At 39.9% G+C, this 16,216-nt stretch overlaps 3 protein-coding genes across 4 annotated transcripts; 1 reads left to right on the top strand and 2 right to left on the bottom strand.

The window, feature by feature from the left end:
* Positions 1-1,128: 1,128 nt before the first annotated feature.
* LOC147819709 (myoD family inhibitor domain-containing protein 2) lies at positions 1,129-2,502 on the top strand. 2 transcript variants are annotated; one of them, XM_087171911.1, is made up of 4 exons: positions 1,129-1,275; positions 1,358-1,456; positions 1,838-2,044; positions 2,173-2,502. In XM_087171911.1, exons 1-4 carry the CDS (start codon positions 1,143-1,145, stop codon positions 2,457-2,459), a joined length of 726 nt encoding a protein of 241 aa, XP_087028037.1. In that variant the 5' UTR covers positions 1,129-1,142; the 3' UTR covers positions 2,460-2,502. The 2 variants fall into 2 exon arrangements, with proteins under 2 accessions (XP_087028037.1, XP_087028038.1); XM_087171912.1 differs by lacking the exon at positions 1,358-1,456 and having other exon boundaries at positions 1,838-2,071.
* tfe3b (transcription factor binding to IGHM enhancer 3b) lies at positions 2,498-11,083 on the bottom strand. Its single transcript, XM_023399041.2, has 9 exons — positions 10,940-11,083; positions 8,338-8,563; positions 8,013-8,237; positions 7,402-7,497; positions 6,510-6,621; positions 6,345-6,401; positions 5,996-6,071; positions 5,655-5,802; positions 2,498-4,759 (listed from the first exon to the last, which is right to left on the bottom strand). The coding sequence occupies exons 2-9, from the start codon at positions 8,527-8,529 to the stop codon at positions 4,301-4,303; spliced, it is 1,365 nt and encodes a 454-aa protein (XP_023254809.1). The 5' UTR covers positions 8,530-8,563; positions 10,940-11,083; the 3' UTR covers positions 2,498-4,300.
* Positions 11,084-11,513: 430 nt separating this feature from the next.
* On the bottom strand, positions 11,514-15,694 carry gnl3l (G protein nucleolar 3 like). The gene is made up of 15 exons (XM_023399058.2): positions 15,629-15,694; positions 15,496-15,539; positions 14,686-14,796; positions 14,484-14,600; positions 14,307-14,390; positions 14,023-14,158; positions 13,784-13,887; positions 13,515-13,659; positions 13,326-13,413; positions 13,072-13,249; positions 12,842-12,984; positions 12,616-12,752; positions 12,309-12,475; positions 12,025-12,199; positions 11,514-11,611 (listed from the first exon to the last, which is right to left on the bottom strand). Exons 1-15 carry the CDS (start codon positions 15,639-15,641, stop codon positions 11,544-11,546), a joined length of 1,710 nt encoding a protein of 569 aa, XP_023254826.1. The 5' UTR covers positions 15,642-15,694; the 3' UTR covers positions 11,514-11,543.
* Between the last annotated feature and the right edge of the window lie 522 nt (positions 15,695-16,216).

The following is a 16,216-nucleotide window of genomic DNA, read 5'->3' as shown; positions in this document are numbered from 1 at the left end:
AACACTGAGACTGTTATTCAGTCCCACCAGGATACAATATGTCATCCGGTCTCCTGTCGAGCAATATGTAGAATATAACTTAAAAATATGTAGTACAAAATATCACAATTTATTTATAATAATGCAGTTACGTACTTACATTAAATAGCAGTATTTTTAGATGTCGAACAAAAGACAAAAGCACCTATCTTCTTTAAATAGGGTGTTGTAGGTGTTCTTGTGAGAGAGAGAGAGAGAGAGAGAGAGAGAGAGAGAGAGAGAGAGAGAGAGAGAGAGCCTGTGTGGTGCAGTTACACCTCCACTGTTGACAGCTGACAGGTCTCTGAGGGATGAAGGATGTGGTGTTTGTGATTAAGACTGCATGTTGGATCGCTAACTTCTAAAATATGCCATAGAAAGTAAGTACAATATGTTTCCTACAGTAAGAGCAATAAGAGACAAACACAGCAGGCTTTGTAGATTCCTGTACTTTACAATAATTAATCACATAGATTGTATGCATTTAGGGATACACTACAATACTCTACAATATTATGGTTGTGGCTATTAATTCCATTCATCTGATTAACTTTGCAGATTAACAGATTCACTTTGCATTATGCTCTATTACAGTTTACCTAAAATAATTTGTTAATCTATAACAAATAGGTTCAAATTTGAATAAAATACTTAAGATAGATAAACTAAATGAGTTTGCCTCAGTTTTACCTGCAAATTGAATAATAATAACCCAATAATAATAATAATAATGATGATAATAATAAATAAAACTCTGTCACCATGTCATGTAAGGTAAGTAGTACTTGAAGACATGAATTATTAATGATAGCAAATCAAGACCTCACATTCTCAGACAGGCTGTCAGGATATCTGTGTGCTGCCTTTCATCTACATTATAAATGTTTCCAAAATGGAGATTAATAATAGATTAACTTCTCTGCAATTTCCAATATGTCCACTCATCACTAACAGCTACAAAACCTCAGCCACAGATCTGACTCTGGGTCTGCGGTGAACAGAATGATGAAGTTTATTTGTAATTTTTATATTAGAATACTAATGAGTGAATTATTTCATTTCATGTCATATCAGTGTTTCTGTTTCTTTTGTCCTGAAGTAGATGACATATTTAAGTGGATGCCATGATGGATGCTAAACTGAGCTCTGCAGATGTGAATGAAAAGATAGATGATGGGAGTGGTGACAAGCTACAGTTCCATGACTCTAAACCCTCAGATTTACAGGAACCTGTCATTGCTGACAGCATCACTGCAGGTATGTTCACAGAGAGGAGTGAGTACTGTGAGTGACGGGTTGCAGTTGTTGATATAGGTCTTTCCTGTTTCTTCTCGTACAGGAGCTTTGACTGAAGCCACTAGTTTTTCAGAGCAGATCTCCACTGAGGACACTGAATTATCTTCAGCTGACATCTCTGTGAATACAAACAAAACTGCAGGTACCCTATCCATTATCTTCTATAGTAACAGTGGAGGAGGAAGTATTCAAATCTATAACCTCACAAACATACAAAAATTAGGTAGCTTAATCTAGAACAATGCATTATATTCTAGAAAAGAGATCATATAGTTTGTATGTAAAACCTTGATCCCCAAAGTAACTAGTAATAACAGCTGCAGTGGAGGGAAAAGTACAATATTATAGTATAGAATATATAGAATATTGTATAGAATGGGATAAGATAATAATATAATAATAATACGAGTATCTGAAAACCGTACAGTACTTGAGAAAATCTACTTAGTTACTTCCCATCATATGGTTATTAACAAGCAAGGCAGATTTCCTACTGACTTGTTCATTTTCATGTCTGGAGCAGACGTCCCTGCTGAATCCAACTTGCAAAATAATCCAAAAGGTGTGGTGACCAGAGCAGCATCCGTCTGCAGCCCAAGCTATGTAGACAGACAACAGCTAGTGCCTCAGTTTGCCCTGCTGCCACCCTCCATGGAGGCAAGCACAGTCTATGAAGTAAGTCAGCCATTCACATCAATGAGCAGGAATCATGAAAACCTCAAAACCACTGGTGTCCATACTGAGGCAGACAGAGAGGGTAAGGACACTAAACTGCTCGAGCTATTTACTACTTTCTTAAAAGCTTTGTCCTTTTTCTCACCTTGCCTCATTTCTTTTTCACTCTCTGTCTTATGTGAGACATCTGTGCTACAATCCTTTTGGCCTGTCTCTTCTGCCATCCACTGGACTGTCTCCTGGCCACCATGAGAGGATGTAATGAGTGCATCTGGTCGATGTGCTCATCTCTGTGCGGCTGTGAGCCCACCACCCTGCAACCTCTCCTTGATGTCACCCACCACTGTGACCTCTGCGGCTGTCTGAGTGTTCGCAGTTGCCTTTGTGACTGTCCCGTCTGTGATATCTGCCTCCAGACTACAGAATGCCTGGACCTTGCTATGGAAATCTCTCAAATGCTCTACCACTGATGCTGTCTGCTAGCAAATAACCACATTTAGACATGAGCCAATGGGAATCATTTATTTGTTAAAATCTTCTGAAAGCCAACTTGTAGGGACAAGACAGAAATGTTACGTGTATGGTTAACAGTCCATGTTAGCACTCAAATATATGTCAGGGTAAGACATGGTTAATATTGTGGAGAGCAAAAAAGTATGAGGGGAAAAGGCTGACCGTATGTACCTCAATGTTCTGAATGAACAAGAGGGATACCTTAAAATCGCTGTAACCACCAATTAATGTCAATCAGTGCTATGATCTAAAGTACAATGTTTTTGGATAATCTGTTTTTATGTGACCACTGCTCATGGAATACTTTAAAATTTAAGTGTATCAATAACTTGGAAGTTGTGTTGGAGGAAAAAAATAACAGTATATCTGTGTTACAAAAACCATACAACTACACATATGCAGGTACTTTCTCAAACACGTTCATTAACTGTACATAAAGTTGCGTTAAGCATCTGACAAATTTAATGCCTCTCTAAAGTTTGTGGCTAGTTTGTAGATTAGTAGTTGCATTTCAGATTTCACACAAACAGTTATACCTTATTATCACAGAGGTGAGACTAGTGGTTGGTGTAATACAAGGTCAAAGCTCTCTGAATTCATACTACAGTGAGCAATAAAGCATTAATAGATATATTGATTTTGATCGTCAAAAAAAAGGAGAAAAAAAAGAAAAAAGAAAAAGCCACAATCTTGGTTCAATATGCTAACTGGTAAAATCACTCAGTGATCACCACGGTTAATGGAGACAAACTATTACTGACAACACAGATATTAGTCAGGAGAAACTACTTATCAAACTATTATTCAGGTATCAAAAAAATATGTAATGAACTACAGTACTATTGTAAAAGGATAAAATTGTTCTGCATTTATCATACTCTCTTGCATTTCCATTGACTGAGTGAATATATTCAAAAAATAAAACGCTGATTTGTAATTTGTAGCTACTCTGGAAGAAGTCCTGCTTTGGCTAACTAGCTGCAGCAGCAAGTGATTTTCCACTGCTTTCAGTTTATTACAAATACATGCAACCTGGGCATTAGCTGTCCACTGTGTGTAAAAGTAATAAAAACAGACAAAAGCTCTCATAAAATGCATAGACTGCCATAAAATAAGGTGCAATAAAATTGCTCAAAATAAAATATTCTTATATACAATATGCAGTAAATATTTCACAATGTGCCAATTCACTTTACAAAGATCCCTTCTGTAGCTGCTGGTGAAACAACCCAACACAGATGAGCATGTGAATGCTAATAACAAACCCTGATTCCAGTCAGTTGAAAAAACAAACAAAAAAAAAAACTAAACATGTAATGTATGTTGGCATCTCTTAATAAGTTTGTTATGCCATTGCTGTCATGAAAAAGAAACCTCACAGCTTTCCTCCCTATAAATGAGCACATAATAAATTCAAGCAAACTTTATATCCCTCTTAAATCTCTGATGAAAATCTTAAAAACTATTTAAGAATGTATTATTTCTTAATGCTAAGTCCATGCCCCTATTATACAATATTCCGTTTTAATAAGATTGCATTTATAAATCCAGACATAATCATCCGACCTGCTCCAAACAGGAACAATAATATTTAGGTCTGTATGGCAAAAATATTCAAGAAGAACTTAGTTTCTCCTGATGCAACGTTTACGTTAGTTTTGATCTTAATGTTAGCTAGTTTCGCTTTTCTAAGTTCAATTCTACAATCCTATAAATAGACTAACGTTATTTAAGGATAGACAGCACTTCCTGACATTCTTGTCCCTACAGACAGTCTCTGATCGCCACACAGCGCTCATCATAAGTCCTCGTCCATTTCAAGGCTGCTCCTGCGACTGCTGGTTTTAGAGGCACCTGGTGACAAAGGAGAGAAGAGTGGATCACCCACCCTCTCCGGAGACAGGGTGCACCCGTCATCCATAAGAATGTCTCCCAAGCCCACGTCAGGGTAGAGCGCTGAGGCCGAGGTGTCGTCCAGCTCAGCAAAGCTCAGGCTGCCCAGGTCCAGAGGGCTGCTGATGGTGACTCCTGCAGGAGAGTCAGAGGAGGGCGGGGACAGGAAGGAGGCTGGCAGAGGCTGTCCAATGGCTCCCAAACTGAGGAGGTTCTGAGACGGGGCTCCTCCTGCACTGGGAGGCAGAGACTGGCCGCTCTGTGGGACATGCTGCTGCTGGAGCAGGGAGGGATCAGAGCCCAGACCAGAGGAGATGCTGTTGGAATTGGAAAGGCCGTGGATCCGTGCCTGCATTTCCAGTTCCTGAAAAGAGTAGCAGTGCATTGTCATTCAGATGCAGTGTCCTGGGATGACTGACAATGTTTTCCCTTTATAAACACCCAGGAGCCGTTTCTGCCTTTTGCATGTTAAAAGTAATTTCCCTACAATAAAGTACATTTTAGCTTTGTTACCTAAATAAGACTGATTAAAGCTGCACAAAGCAAATTAAATATGATCAAGTGAAAGTTGAATCTTTACTGCCTTTGGGCCCTGCCGCCAACACAAATCTTGCCAAGTGTGCCTTTACTGAACACTGAGGAGTTATCTTGAAAACATTTGTAGTTTTGTTTACATTTTTGTTTTGACCTACATTTTATGGAACGAACAAGTATTTTCCATCAATCAGCAACCTTCTTTTATGCCTCCTTTATCAGCACATCGCTGGTTTAGTGTACATTACTCTGACCGACTCTCCATATGTGGGATTGCATGACTGTCATACAGCCCCTTTCATTTAATAACACATGGTCCACCTTTGAGGCAAATTCCTGCTTCATTTACCAGCACATAAGACAATCTGACCTGCTGGCCTGGTGTGAGACGCTTCTATCCTAAGTAAAAATGTCCTAATAACATTAACAGATAAATATTTAAGGATCACAGCATGAAGTCCACATAGAGGCAGGTTTAGTTATATGCTAACTTTACAACAATGACTCAGTAGAACAAATCTTTGCACAGGATGCAGATTCCCACCACACATTTTCTTAACATCTCTCTCATGCGCAGAAATGTCTCACACTTGTGCCTGTGGTGCACATGTGCATTTCAATTCAACTTTAAATAAACTCTCACACCTAGTCAAACAATATATAGCTATTCTATTTCAAGTCTTGGACATGCTACGTACTGACACATCTGACCAACAAATACCGACCTGGATGCGTAACATTAGACTGTGGTTTGCTTGCTCCAGCTTCTTCTGTCGCATCTCAATGTCCTTGGCTCTCTGCTGCTCCTTCTGTAACTTCCTGATGTAGTCGACAGAAGCTTTCAGGATGGTGCCTTTATTCCAACGCATCTCACTGTCGTCATTGTCATATCAGTGAATATCATAGCAGAATTTAAAAATGGAGACAACACAGAAACAGAAAACAAGATTAAATTTTTTTACTGCACAACAGTTGCAGGGACTCAATATTGAAATTCATACACCATAACTTTATTCGTGATTCTGCAGGAGAAAATGAAAATCCTGAAAAAGTAGACATTACTTACGGGTCATTTGACTTGGGTATTAGAGTCCCCAGCTCCTTTATGCGGTCATTGATGTTGAATCTCCGCCTTCTCTCAACTGCAAAAAAAGAGAAGTAAGAATGAGCAGGGGAAGACGCATAACCTTCCCTCCAACAATTAGTTGTCACTAAAGAGGCATTATTTAGTAAACATGTACATGAGCGGACAGAGAGATCAAATGGGTCGTCCTGGAGTTTAAACAGGCAAAAGTGCACAAATGTGATTAGAACATTTCAAATTTGAAATCTGACTGCATTCATGCTGTTATTTCATTCAGATTCAACAGAGAAGTGCAAGTGCTCAGAATAGTGGTAAATAAAGCTTGACATACTGAGGTTATGGTTGTCTTTCTTCTGCCTTTCTTTCAATAGCGCTTTGGCATCTGCATCTGAAAAAGAAATTCAAAGTGTTTTACACCATGAAATGTTATCAATCAAAAATAAAGGTTTTCCTGAACAAAAACAAGACATATGTTTGTACCAGTGTGTTACTATACCAGTAATTTCCCTTTTAATTTTTGGAAGATCAGCAGGGCAGGAGTTGCTGACCATGAGAGTGGGTGCTGCCATTCCAGGGCTATGATAGACATCCAACAGATTTCCTGGGAGCTACAGAAAGATACAACATGGTCAGATATATTTCCTAAATAGTCACTCGTGGCCATAAGCCTAGTGGCAAATATTGTGAATAAAAGATGTCTTCCCCATTCCTGCTTAAAATGTTCAGAGCAACCAGTTCCTCAAGTTCATAACAGAATCAAAGCTGGTTTCAGTTGCATCACACAAATACTACTACATGTTCCACAATGCAACAAAGAAAAGGCAGGCATTACAATTGCATTTTAGGCTTTTTAGGGATAAAGCTCAAAATCTAACCATTTATATATTATTCTTGCCTATTACAGCTGAACAACAATATATGGTGCTATTTCAAAAATCACAAAGGATTTACCTCACTGTGCTTCTTTTTCTTTTCCTCCAACAGCATCACCATAATTCTCATTTTTTTGTTCCACAGCAAAATTTTTGGAAAGCCCTCTCCTATCTAACAAATGTGTTGTTAACCTGGCAGCCTTATAATGTGCTGTTTTATGAGCACACTTTGTCTCTCTTCTCCCATCCTCTAGCTTCACCCCGCCCAGGCAGCACTTCTGTGACGAATAGTAGCTGAGTGCCAAAAGTGTATATTTACTCCCACGACTTCAGAATTCCACACATAAAAGAGACGTCCATTCACAAAAAAAAAAACACTTCAGGTATAAAAAGAGCTGACTGAAAACCACAATTTTATTCTGTCATTGTAGAATTACAGAGGAACCTGTTAAATATAGAGGAAACTAGAGGAAAAGGAAGTATTCAACGGTCAAATAAGTACATTGTTCTTCATACCGTGCTAGGCAACTGAAGTCCTGAGTCAATCAATGTAATGATGTCGTCATTAAAACTGGATTCAAGACTAATGATGTCGTCGATCACATCGTCAATCTAGATAAAGCAGATGAGAGAAAACACCGGTGGTACAAAGTAAGTAAAACCCTCAGGGTCAAATGTGTGTAAGTAATTAACATGACATGTATGTTTATAGTGTGCTTTGTAAGCTTAAACAGATTTAAATGAAGACTGAAGACCAATATTCAACATTTAAACCAGCGTAACAGCTCTAAAGATGATTTCAAAAGGCAGAAAAGCATGCAAGAGCAGTGCTGGCATGGTTTAACAGTGGGTGCAGTATTTAACATCTTATTGTGACAACAGGTCAACAAGGGTATGATGACAAAAGGCATGCATCATCACAGTGGGACCTTTGGGCACACATCACTGCAGAACAAACAAAAAATAATTAAGGAAGAAGTGAGCAGAAAGCTAAACATTTAGATTCTCCAAAAGAAATCACTGCAAGCTTGCAGAATAGACAACTTTTGACAAGGTTGTGTAATCTGCTGCACCAGCAAACCAAACCCACACACAAATCATTTATACTAAGCAGGAATTTCTCTTACTTCCTCCTTGTTGGATCCAATGTTAAGCAGAGCCATAGGACTGTTAGGGGCACTGCTGGCAGTAGGAGCAACTTCAGGGGCAGAACTGGACTGCGGCACAGGGGACACACCCAGTGTCTGAGTAACCACCTTATTGCCCAGGGTGGTGGAGAGGTACTGCTTCACCTGTTGCCTCTGTGCCTGCTGGATGTGGTACTTGGTGGGGTTCTCCAAGTGGGTCTGCACCTGACCATTTCAACAGTCGTTATGGACTTATGTTCTGACATAATCAGACTTCACTAAATAAAGAACACAAGTGATGAAGATAAAAACAGGATCCTCTTACTTTCAGCACTTCCACAGGCACCTGTGCTGAAGGGGGACGGGCAGCATTTGGGGGAAGAGTGACAGAGATGGCTGGAGTGGAGTCAGAGGCCCGGAGCTGAGAGGCAGAGGCCTGCTGCTGGGCCTCACGTCTCTCCTGCTCCTGGGCTTGCTCTCGCATCAGCTGCTGCCGCAGCAACACACGTGACGACATGGCTGAGGAGAGGGATCCAGATCTAGGGATGGAGCTGGAAAACAAAAACAGAACAAAAAAGCATTATAGATAGGTAACATGAGTATTTCCCAGTAATGTACCTAGATTATTACACTACACTACTATCCTTGAACCATCCACTAGTTATGACATTTTGGAGACCTATCCAGATGTTACTTCCACCACTGGTTTCGCCAACAGCTTTCCAATGGAAATTCTGTCTTTGGCTTACAATAATTTAAAGAGAGAAAAATAAGTTCTATAGCCATCAAAAGCTTATGATATAATCTGGACAAATCCACATTGTTTGAACATCACATGCAACCACTATAATTACAGATCTAATATTCTGTGACAATGAACAAGACAAATTACTTGCTGAATAAATGAAGATAACTAAAATGATAAAACTTCAGAATTCACTGCTGAGGTAGATCAAGAGTTTGTGCAGGTAATTATTTACTGCATAAACTGAGACACTATGGTAAAGTAAATTAGACATTTAGAAAGGGAACCATTGACTCAAAACTGCTGACTCACTTCCAGGATTACAGTCTCTTTTCCCCCAAGACGGTTATCTGAATTTGGGACTTCTAAGAGCATGACGCAGTCTTACCCTAAACATGTCACAGATCAACTGCTCAACATCTTGCATTTCAAAATGGTTTTTCACACCAGCTCCTCTACTGATCCTTCAGCAAACTGTTAAAGACTGTGAATGATACCTCCTTTTGTGGGCTCAGTCACGAACAATGATTGGTCAGATTACAGGAAGAGAATTGGCTCATCCTGCCGCCCTGATTGCTGCTTTCTCTTTTAAACACAAGTGGCACAATGTCCAACCATCCAGATACAGATGACCAGGTGAGTTGTTCTTTTAATATGCTGTGGTTATTTACTCAGGCCAAGGCTGTCCCTATCAAAATTCCACTGGAGCCCACTCTTCAGAGCATCCAGATGAATTAGTAATGAGCAGCATAAGTGATACTGACACTGATTTATGTCAAATAAACTGCAGGTTCAGTATTTACATGTTAGAGATGCATTAATATCATATGACAGTGAAGCTAACCAGGCAAAATACCATTATTTCTCTGTTTCTGACCTACCAGCAGAATCAACGAACACCATCAATCAGCTTATAAAGCCCTCTCCGCCTACTGCTGATGCTTCGTCAGGTGCTGATTGTGGAAAAAATTTATATAAAATAAATCACTTCAGAGTCAACACCATCCCTCCTTTTTCCCAGCATGAATTAACTGGACTGACTTCATGCATGATCTAGTGGACATGGTGCTGTACACAAGGTCACCCAGCCCTTTCAACATCATCCTGGTAACTGGTAAAAGGGGCAAATGGTTACTATTATTAAGATATTAAGACAACTTGTGTTTAACCGCTGTTGAAAATTCCACAGACTTTTGTTTGAGTTCCAGCCTAGTTTTTATCATTTGTTGCCTTCAATGGCCGTGATACTACTGAATACTACCTTACTTTTTTTCCCCCAGGAATTTGAAGACCTGTACACCCTCTTATCTTCTGTTTCACTTGATAAATTTCTTCCTCTCTCTGCTCCAACACCTTTCTCTGAGAGATCGTGTGGACACATTAAGACCTCCACAGGTTTTAACCCAGAGCTCTTACCGTTTACACAAGCCATCCACTGCATGTCTTGCAGTGTCTGCATACACAGATTTCAGACTTTTGTACACCGTGACTTCTAGTTATGTATAGTCTCTCAGAATAAAATGAATCAACACTCTCGCCGCTCACAAATACATCCACGCAATAAAAAGCAGGTTCTTACAAGTTGTGTGTGTCTTCAAAGTGACTGTTAGTATTACTAACTATATATACTATATACTCTTCCCATTGGAAAGTTATGTTAAAATTAAGCTGACAGTGCCGATGTGCCCGAGAAAAGGGGTCGTTGTCTCTACCGAAAACCGTGCTGACAACAAACCGTAGCACGGCTAATTCACTGTATGTCATGTTAATATTTGGGCCATTTTAACAGGTACATTAACTGCTTAGCCAACCTGCCTTTAGCCGTTTTCGTAATCTCTATTTTTGGCGAGCTCTAATCTAACACCATGAGTTAGCAGAGTTCACTTGACAGCTCAGTGCTGCTAACGGGCCCGCACCACCGTGCTAAGTGTGGACACACAACCGAAGATACCGTTAACACAGTAGACAATTTACACCGGCTTCACAGTTACAAACCAGCAGCCACAACCGGGGAAGTTTGCGATTATTATGGTAAACAGTGGTGTTTCAGCAGTGCCTAATGACATGGCCACGGCGAAGTAATAGGAAGTTGAAGCTTAGCTAACTAGCTAGCATCCGTTAGTTCCCCAACAAGCTAATGCTGCCTAGCTAAATAACTAATTAAGCAAAGATAAACACGTACTGTGGTAATAGATTTGTTTAACGTAGTCACAGCCATAAATCCCCGAGGTCCTCCGTTTTCTTTGCCATTTTTTTCAGTCAGTGAATACAAGCTCTTCAACAGTCGATAGCCACGGCACTGAACAGCGTTGTTTACCTCGGTCCAACGGACTGAGGTCATCAGACGCATGTTACCCGGAACTTGTTGCCAGCTGTGAGGTTACTATACTTTCACAACGGTGCAGTCACCTGAAGCACAGAAGTTCAGACAAACCACTGTGGTTCAGATTATGTTTTTTAAAAAAAAGAAAACCCACAAAAACAACAACTTTAGTCTTTATTTGATCTCATGGTAAAGATCAATTTAAATGTGGTTTCTAAATGTGGAAACGTAGAGGGTTTTGCAGATGCAAACTATGCAAAAAATTAAAAAATTAAAAACAGCAAAACCTGGATTGTTGTAAGGAGCAGTGGCTGAACATGAATATGATTGGCCAAGTGAAGAAACATCAAACAAGGAAAGGATCAGGGGTCCCAGAAACTTCTTTATATAAAAGCAAATAATGTAGCTATGCCCAATAAAGACAAAACACATATTTTTACATTTTATTCATATTTTATTTTAATCAGCTGTCTGAAAATGAGAAGTCCATTGCAGCCGTCAAGGTGTCTGAGAGTTTGGTGGCAATTTTGTCTACACAGAAAACAAAAACAAAAACTGATCAATTTTATTTGCTCAATTAAATATAATCAGTGTCATGTAAGGGAGACAACCATATTCCAGCTAACAGACACCTGTGTGTGTGTGTGTGTGTGTACAGCTAACAGACGCCTGTGTGTGTGTGTGTTCATACAAGAACAGATGTTTATGTTGCATAAAGCCTGATCTCAGGCCTGCTTACCAACATTTACACTGTCTGAACAATGTACCTACTATGAACTGATGAAACCCCCAAATCTTGAGAGGTCTATACCACTAATACTATTTTTCAACTTATGTGTCAATAAAAAGTGTGTAAACTAAATATAATGAATTTAAAGAAATCACATACTAGACTCTAATAAAACCATGTACAACACTAGACTGGGACTGATATTTATACAAACCCGCTCTTTTCTGTTGCTTTTTCCTCTTCTTGCTGGCAGCCAGGAGGGCCTGGCCCTGCTGTAGAGGATCTACATTCAAGATATCCTTCAGACCTGGAGCCTTGGATGCAGCATCATTTGCAGGTAAGTCAGTCTTCGATTTCTGAGACTTTATCTCCACTGTCATGGGTCCAAACTATTTTGGGCAGGAAGAATATCAGAAATAAAAAGCGAGTTGAACAAGATGCATTTTACAAAAGGATTTCAGTAAACACTGAAGCTATAAAGGCAGTGTTGTTTCTCACCTCTGGGTCCTGGTCATCCTCCATAGATTCAGCTTCACCTTTAAAATCTGGATTTTCCATGGACCCTCTTTCCATTTCCAGGTCAGAAGGAGGTTCACCTTGGCTACCTTGTGTCATTCCAGTGGTTTCCATGCAGAATCCCATTTGGATGTCTGGACAAGATGACTCTGTAGCACAGCAAAAATCAAATCCAACTTTGGGGCAACTACTGCTACTTTTGGGTATTTTGAAAACCAGAACATCTGAACAGTTTAACAGATAGTTTTTTTTCTTTTGGTGATTTGGCAAAGCTGACCATTTAACTTACCTGCAAGAACCTCTTGATTTCCCTTTTCAAGCTCGTCCCAATCAAAAGCTTTCCCCATCTCTGTAACAATCTCAGCGCTGACGTGTGTGGGGAGTGTGTGTGTCTCTGGAGGGTGTGTGAAGTAGCTGATCCTTCCCCTAAATAACATAACATGTTGAAATTAACACAATCATAAGAACATTGAGTGAATGTCAAATTTTCTCCCAAAGTTCCAATTTGTACCCACCCTGTCCAGTCCATTAATACACTCTTTGCAGCTTTGTCAGTATCAGGCAGCCCTCCCTTCCTTAGTTTGCCTTGGCGTTGGGCAAGCAATGCCAAGAACTCCAGAGCTGTGTGAAAGTCTGGAACTCCGTAGTGCTCCATGATCTGTACATCCAGCAGAAAAGGTAACACTGCAGTGTGCAAATGACACAACCAAGCAACGTTCAAAATGGTTTTAACAACATGACAGACCTGTGCCTTGTTGCAGCGTCGGAGGATGGCTTCAACAGGTGGAAGGGGATCTACAAGCTGTTCAATTTTCACACAGTTACGAAGAATCATTGCTGCATCAGTTGTTGAAGTTGCCATAACGATGCCGGGGCAATCTAGAAGCTTAATGTGTTTGTCCAAATGAACCTCCTGAAGGCACCTGAAACCCATCAGACAGGAAGGAAATGAGGCGGGTGCTGGAGTCGATCAGGATCTACATCTTACTGTAAACCTACTTGGTGACACCGGGAGTGGCTCCGACATTACACGCTCGTGCCCGTTTCAGACTGTTGATCAAACTACTCTTTCCCACATTAGGAAAACCTACAAAACAGGAGTGGGGCGAAAATTATATCACCTTAGACAACTTATGCAAAGACATTATGCAAAGAAAAATCAGGTGTATGACTGGATGGGGTGCTTACCTACAACACCTACAGTGATGGCTGTCTTTATGTCCAGGTTGCGGCAGTAGTTGCCAAGTAGTTTCATTAAGCAGTCTGCGCCAACACAAGCACTGCTGTTGAGGAGCTCTGTGGTGGCTTGTGTCACTGGAACATTACTGCGTTTCTGTCCATGTCAGGAGACAGAGGGTAAGAGTTCATGTGAAATTATGTTATTCTATAGTTTTAAGAATTTCAGATGAGACTGAATATTTTTAAAACCATCCAAACAGGCACATTTAACTGCATACCAAGTTTTTGGTCTGTTGCTGGGTGGATGCTTTGAAAGCTACAGTAGGAAACTCATTACGAAGATACTTAATCCACTTCTCCACTATTTCCTTTGACACCAGATCTACAATCAAAGTAAAAACATTTAAGTCAAGCATCAAATATTTGACATGATAAATAAAACCCAATTTTGTTGTCCAATCAAATATACACATATGGACAATTAATATGGACAATTAACTCTAATTAGCTAATTTACCAATTTTATTAAGTACTAAAACAATCTTCTTGTTTGTTCCACTTTGAATGACTGCCTGCTCCACCTGAGGACATCTGCAGCCAAGAGGGTCACGTGCATCCAAAACCTCCAAAATGACATCTGCAGCCTCTACTACCTTTAAAAATAAAAACACACACACACACAATATTCATGTTCAAAGAAAGATAAGAGTGATACTTGTCTAGAAGTATCACTATGCCTATAAAATTGTAATATTGATTAGATATCGGCCAGTTTGTAGCATGCATGGATTGGCTTCATACCTTTTTAAATTCTCTGTAATATGCCTTCCTTGAATTCTCATTTTCAAAATTAATATGCTTCTCCAAACTCTGCATCTCCGTTTCCTGTGAACACAAAAAGGAAAATGCAAATCAGTACAACAGCAAGCTGCAGGGATTCAAATTGGGGCCATTTGCACTAAATAGTCTGACATTTACCCTCTGCTCAAACTCTCTCTGTCGCTGTAGGATGTCATTCTGAAAGCTTTGCAAATTCCTCCGTTTCATAAGCTCTCGTTCTCTGGAGAGTTTCTGCTTTTCTTGTAGGTCTAGGAGCTAATTGAAAGAGATTGGTTTACCCCAAGTAAAAAAAAAAAAGTCACCTCAAAAGTGAGTACAGACATGACGTTCAAAGAATTACCCTTTGCTTCCTGATCTCCTCTGGTTTTCTGTGGTATTTGACATGCTGCACAGATGACTGCTCTGTAGTTTTTGTCCGCCCAGAAGCATCACCCTTTTGTCCATCTTTAGCCTGTAGACAAAAACATCCCAAATACGTTATAAAATAACTCCTTTTAATTTAGATCATTAGAAAGGCATCACAATGCAACCATGGAGGGTAAACATTAAATCTATCATCACCCAAGGTAAGTGAGGCTTTGTAAACTAAAGAACTAAATAAACAACAGAAATTATCATCCACAAGTCTGAAAATCTCTATTAAAAAATCTGACTTATGTAGTAATGTAGAGCAACATCTTGTACCCTCAGTCAGTACCCCTCACAGTAAGTGTGTGAGCTAAGTACTTGAGTAATATGTAGTTTCCAAACAGTATCTGATCTATAAACACTGTACAGTTGTTTGGGTTGTTAATAGACATGCGCAGTGACACTGATACAGCTAACTGCCAAATAAGTGTGGTAGTACCTTGTACCTTGAGGGTACATTACAGTCCGAGTAACGCAACTGTCAGTGCCACTGACGCGCTCCAGGGATCAGTACAATAGAGAATCTAGATGAAAAATATCCGTACCTGTGTGTTTCTAAATAACATTACCTTCAAGGATTTGAGTTTCCCTGAAATCGTAATATGATATTTCTCTGAAGTAAAAGCTGAACTGTTCAACTCTGAAAACTCAACACTGCCATAATACACCGAACAGCACACTGGTGACGACCGAGGTGTCGACTAGGCAGTGAAGTTAGCTGCCACAGATAACGTTAGCTTACCTTGAACTTTCCGAGGAAGCCGAGACGTTTGGCTCGTTTTTGTTCTGTAAAATGCAACAAACGACAGAATCCATTTAGAGGCAGCACCGGTTAGAGAGTGAATACAGTTAGTCAAAGCCGATAAAATACGTACTTGCTTTGGACATTACTTCACCAGAGTCTTGCTCCCCTCCGACTTCACGTGTGTGGCAAGAGTGTGCACATGCGCATACATCGACGTCACCCACAACATCCGGCTAAATGTCAAAATAAAAGAGCACTAACACTTTGGCTACACGCCCAGGTAGCTTGGTTCCCAGTCTAGTACATACCAGGACAGGATCTCGACACCAGTTGCTGTATATTCCTTATTATTTGGAAGCGCTGACTTTTTGTTGTCTGGGTTATTGGCACTAGTTGCCAGATTTTTGTGAGGTGGACTGAATCCACTTTTGCTGTTCATATGCTCTTGTGTTGACTCCGCATCAGGTAATAAATCCCTTTTCAGGTTTGTGTGTATATGTGCATATTAGGGGTGTTGTAATGACCAGAACCCTCTTTTTTTCTGTGCTTTTCCCTGCAACGCAGCCAAAAGCCAGGAGAAAGCCACTTAGCAAGTTATTTTCCCCTGAATTTTATGCAATGGCTTCTCTGTAAAAATTGTTTGGAAATTTTTTTTTTCTATAGTCTCTCCTATTTACAAACCTTACATTGATTACAGCAGCATATTGCTGTATTTGTC

The sequence above is a fragment of the Seriola lalandi genome, unplaced genomic scaffold (genome assembly GCF_002814215.2).
Source record: "Seriola lalandi dorsalis isolate HSWRI2012SDOR001 ecotype SW California unplaced genomic scaffold, Sedor1 jcf7180002050280, whole genome shotgun sequence".
Classification (NCBI taxonomy): domain Eukaryota; kingdom Metazoa; phylum Chordata; class Actinopteri; order Carangiformes; family Carangidae; genus Seriola; species Seriola lalandi.
This window is presented reverse-complemented; position numbering and strand designations above follow the sequence as displayed.

Bases quoted from the DNA above. Each gene is read 5' to 3' on its own strand.
- LOC147819709 (XM_087171911.1), top strand. From the start codon at position 1,143: ATGATGGATGCTAAACTGAGCTCTGCAGATGTGAATGAAAAGATAGAT. The intron at 1,276-1,357 runs GTATGTTCACAG...CTTCTCGTACAG, and splicing joins TGCTGACAGCATCACTGCAG to GAGCTTTGACTGAAGCCACT. The intron at 1,457-1,837 runs GTACCCTATCCA...TGTCTGGAGCAG, and splicing joins GAATACAAACAAAACTGCAG to ACGTCCCTGCTGAATCCAAC.
- gnl3l (XM_023399058.2), bottom strand. The intron at 13,660-13,783 runs GTATGCAGTTAA...TGACATGGACAG, and splicing joins AGCAACAGACCAAAAACTTG to AAACGCAGTAATGTTCCAGT. The intron at 11,612-12,024 runs GTTTGTATAAAT...TTTTCTGTGTAG, and splicing joins AAAGCAACAGAAAAGAGCGG to ACAAAATTGCCACCAAACTC.
- tfe3b (XM_023399041.2), bottom strand. From the start codon at position 8,529: ATGTCGTCACGTGTGTTGCTGCGGCAGCAGCTGATGCGAGAGCAAGCC. The intron at 6,072-6,344 runs GTATGTCAAGCT...CTTTTTTTGCAG, and splicing joins GAAAGACAACCATAACCTCA to TTGAGAGAAGGCGGAGATTC. The intron at 4,760-5,654 runs GTCGGTATTTGT...TACTCTTTTCAG, and splicing joins GTCTAATGTTACGCATCCAG to GAACTGGAAATGCAGGCACG.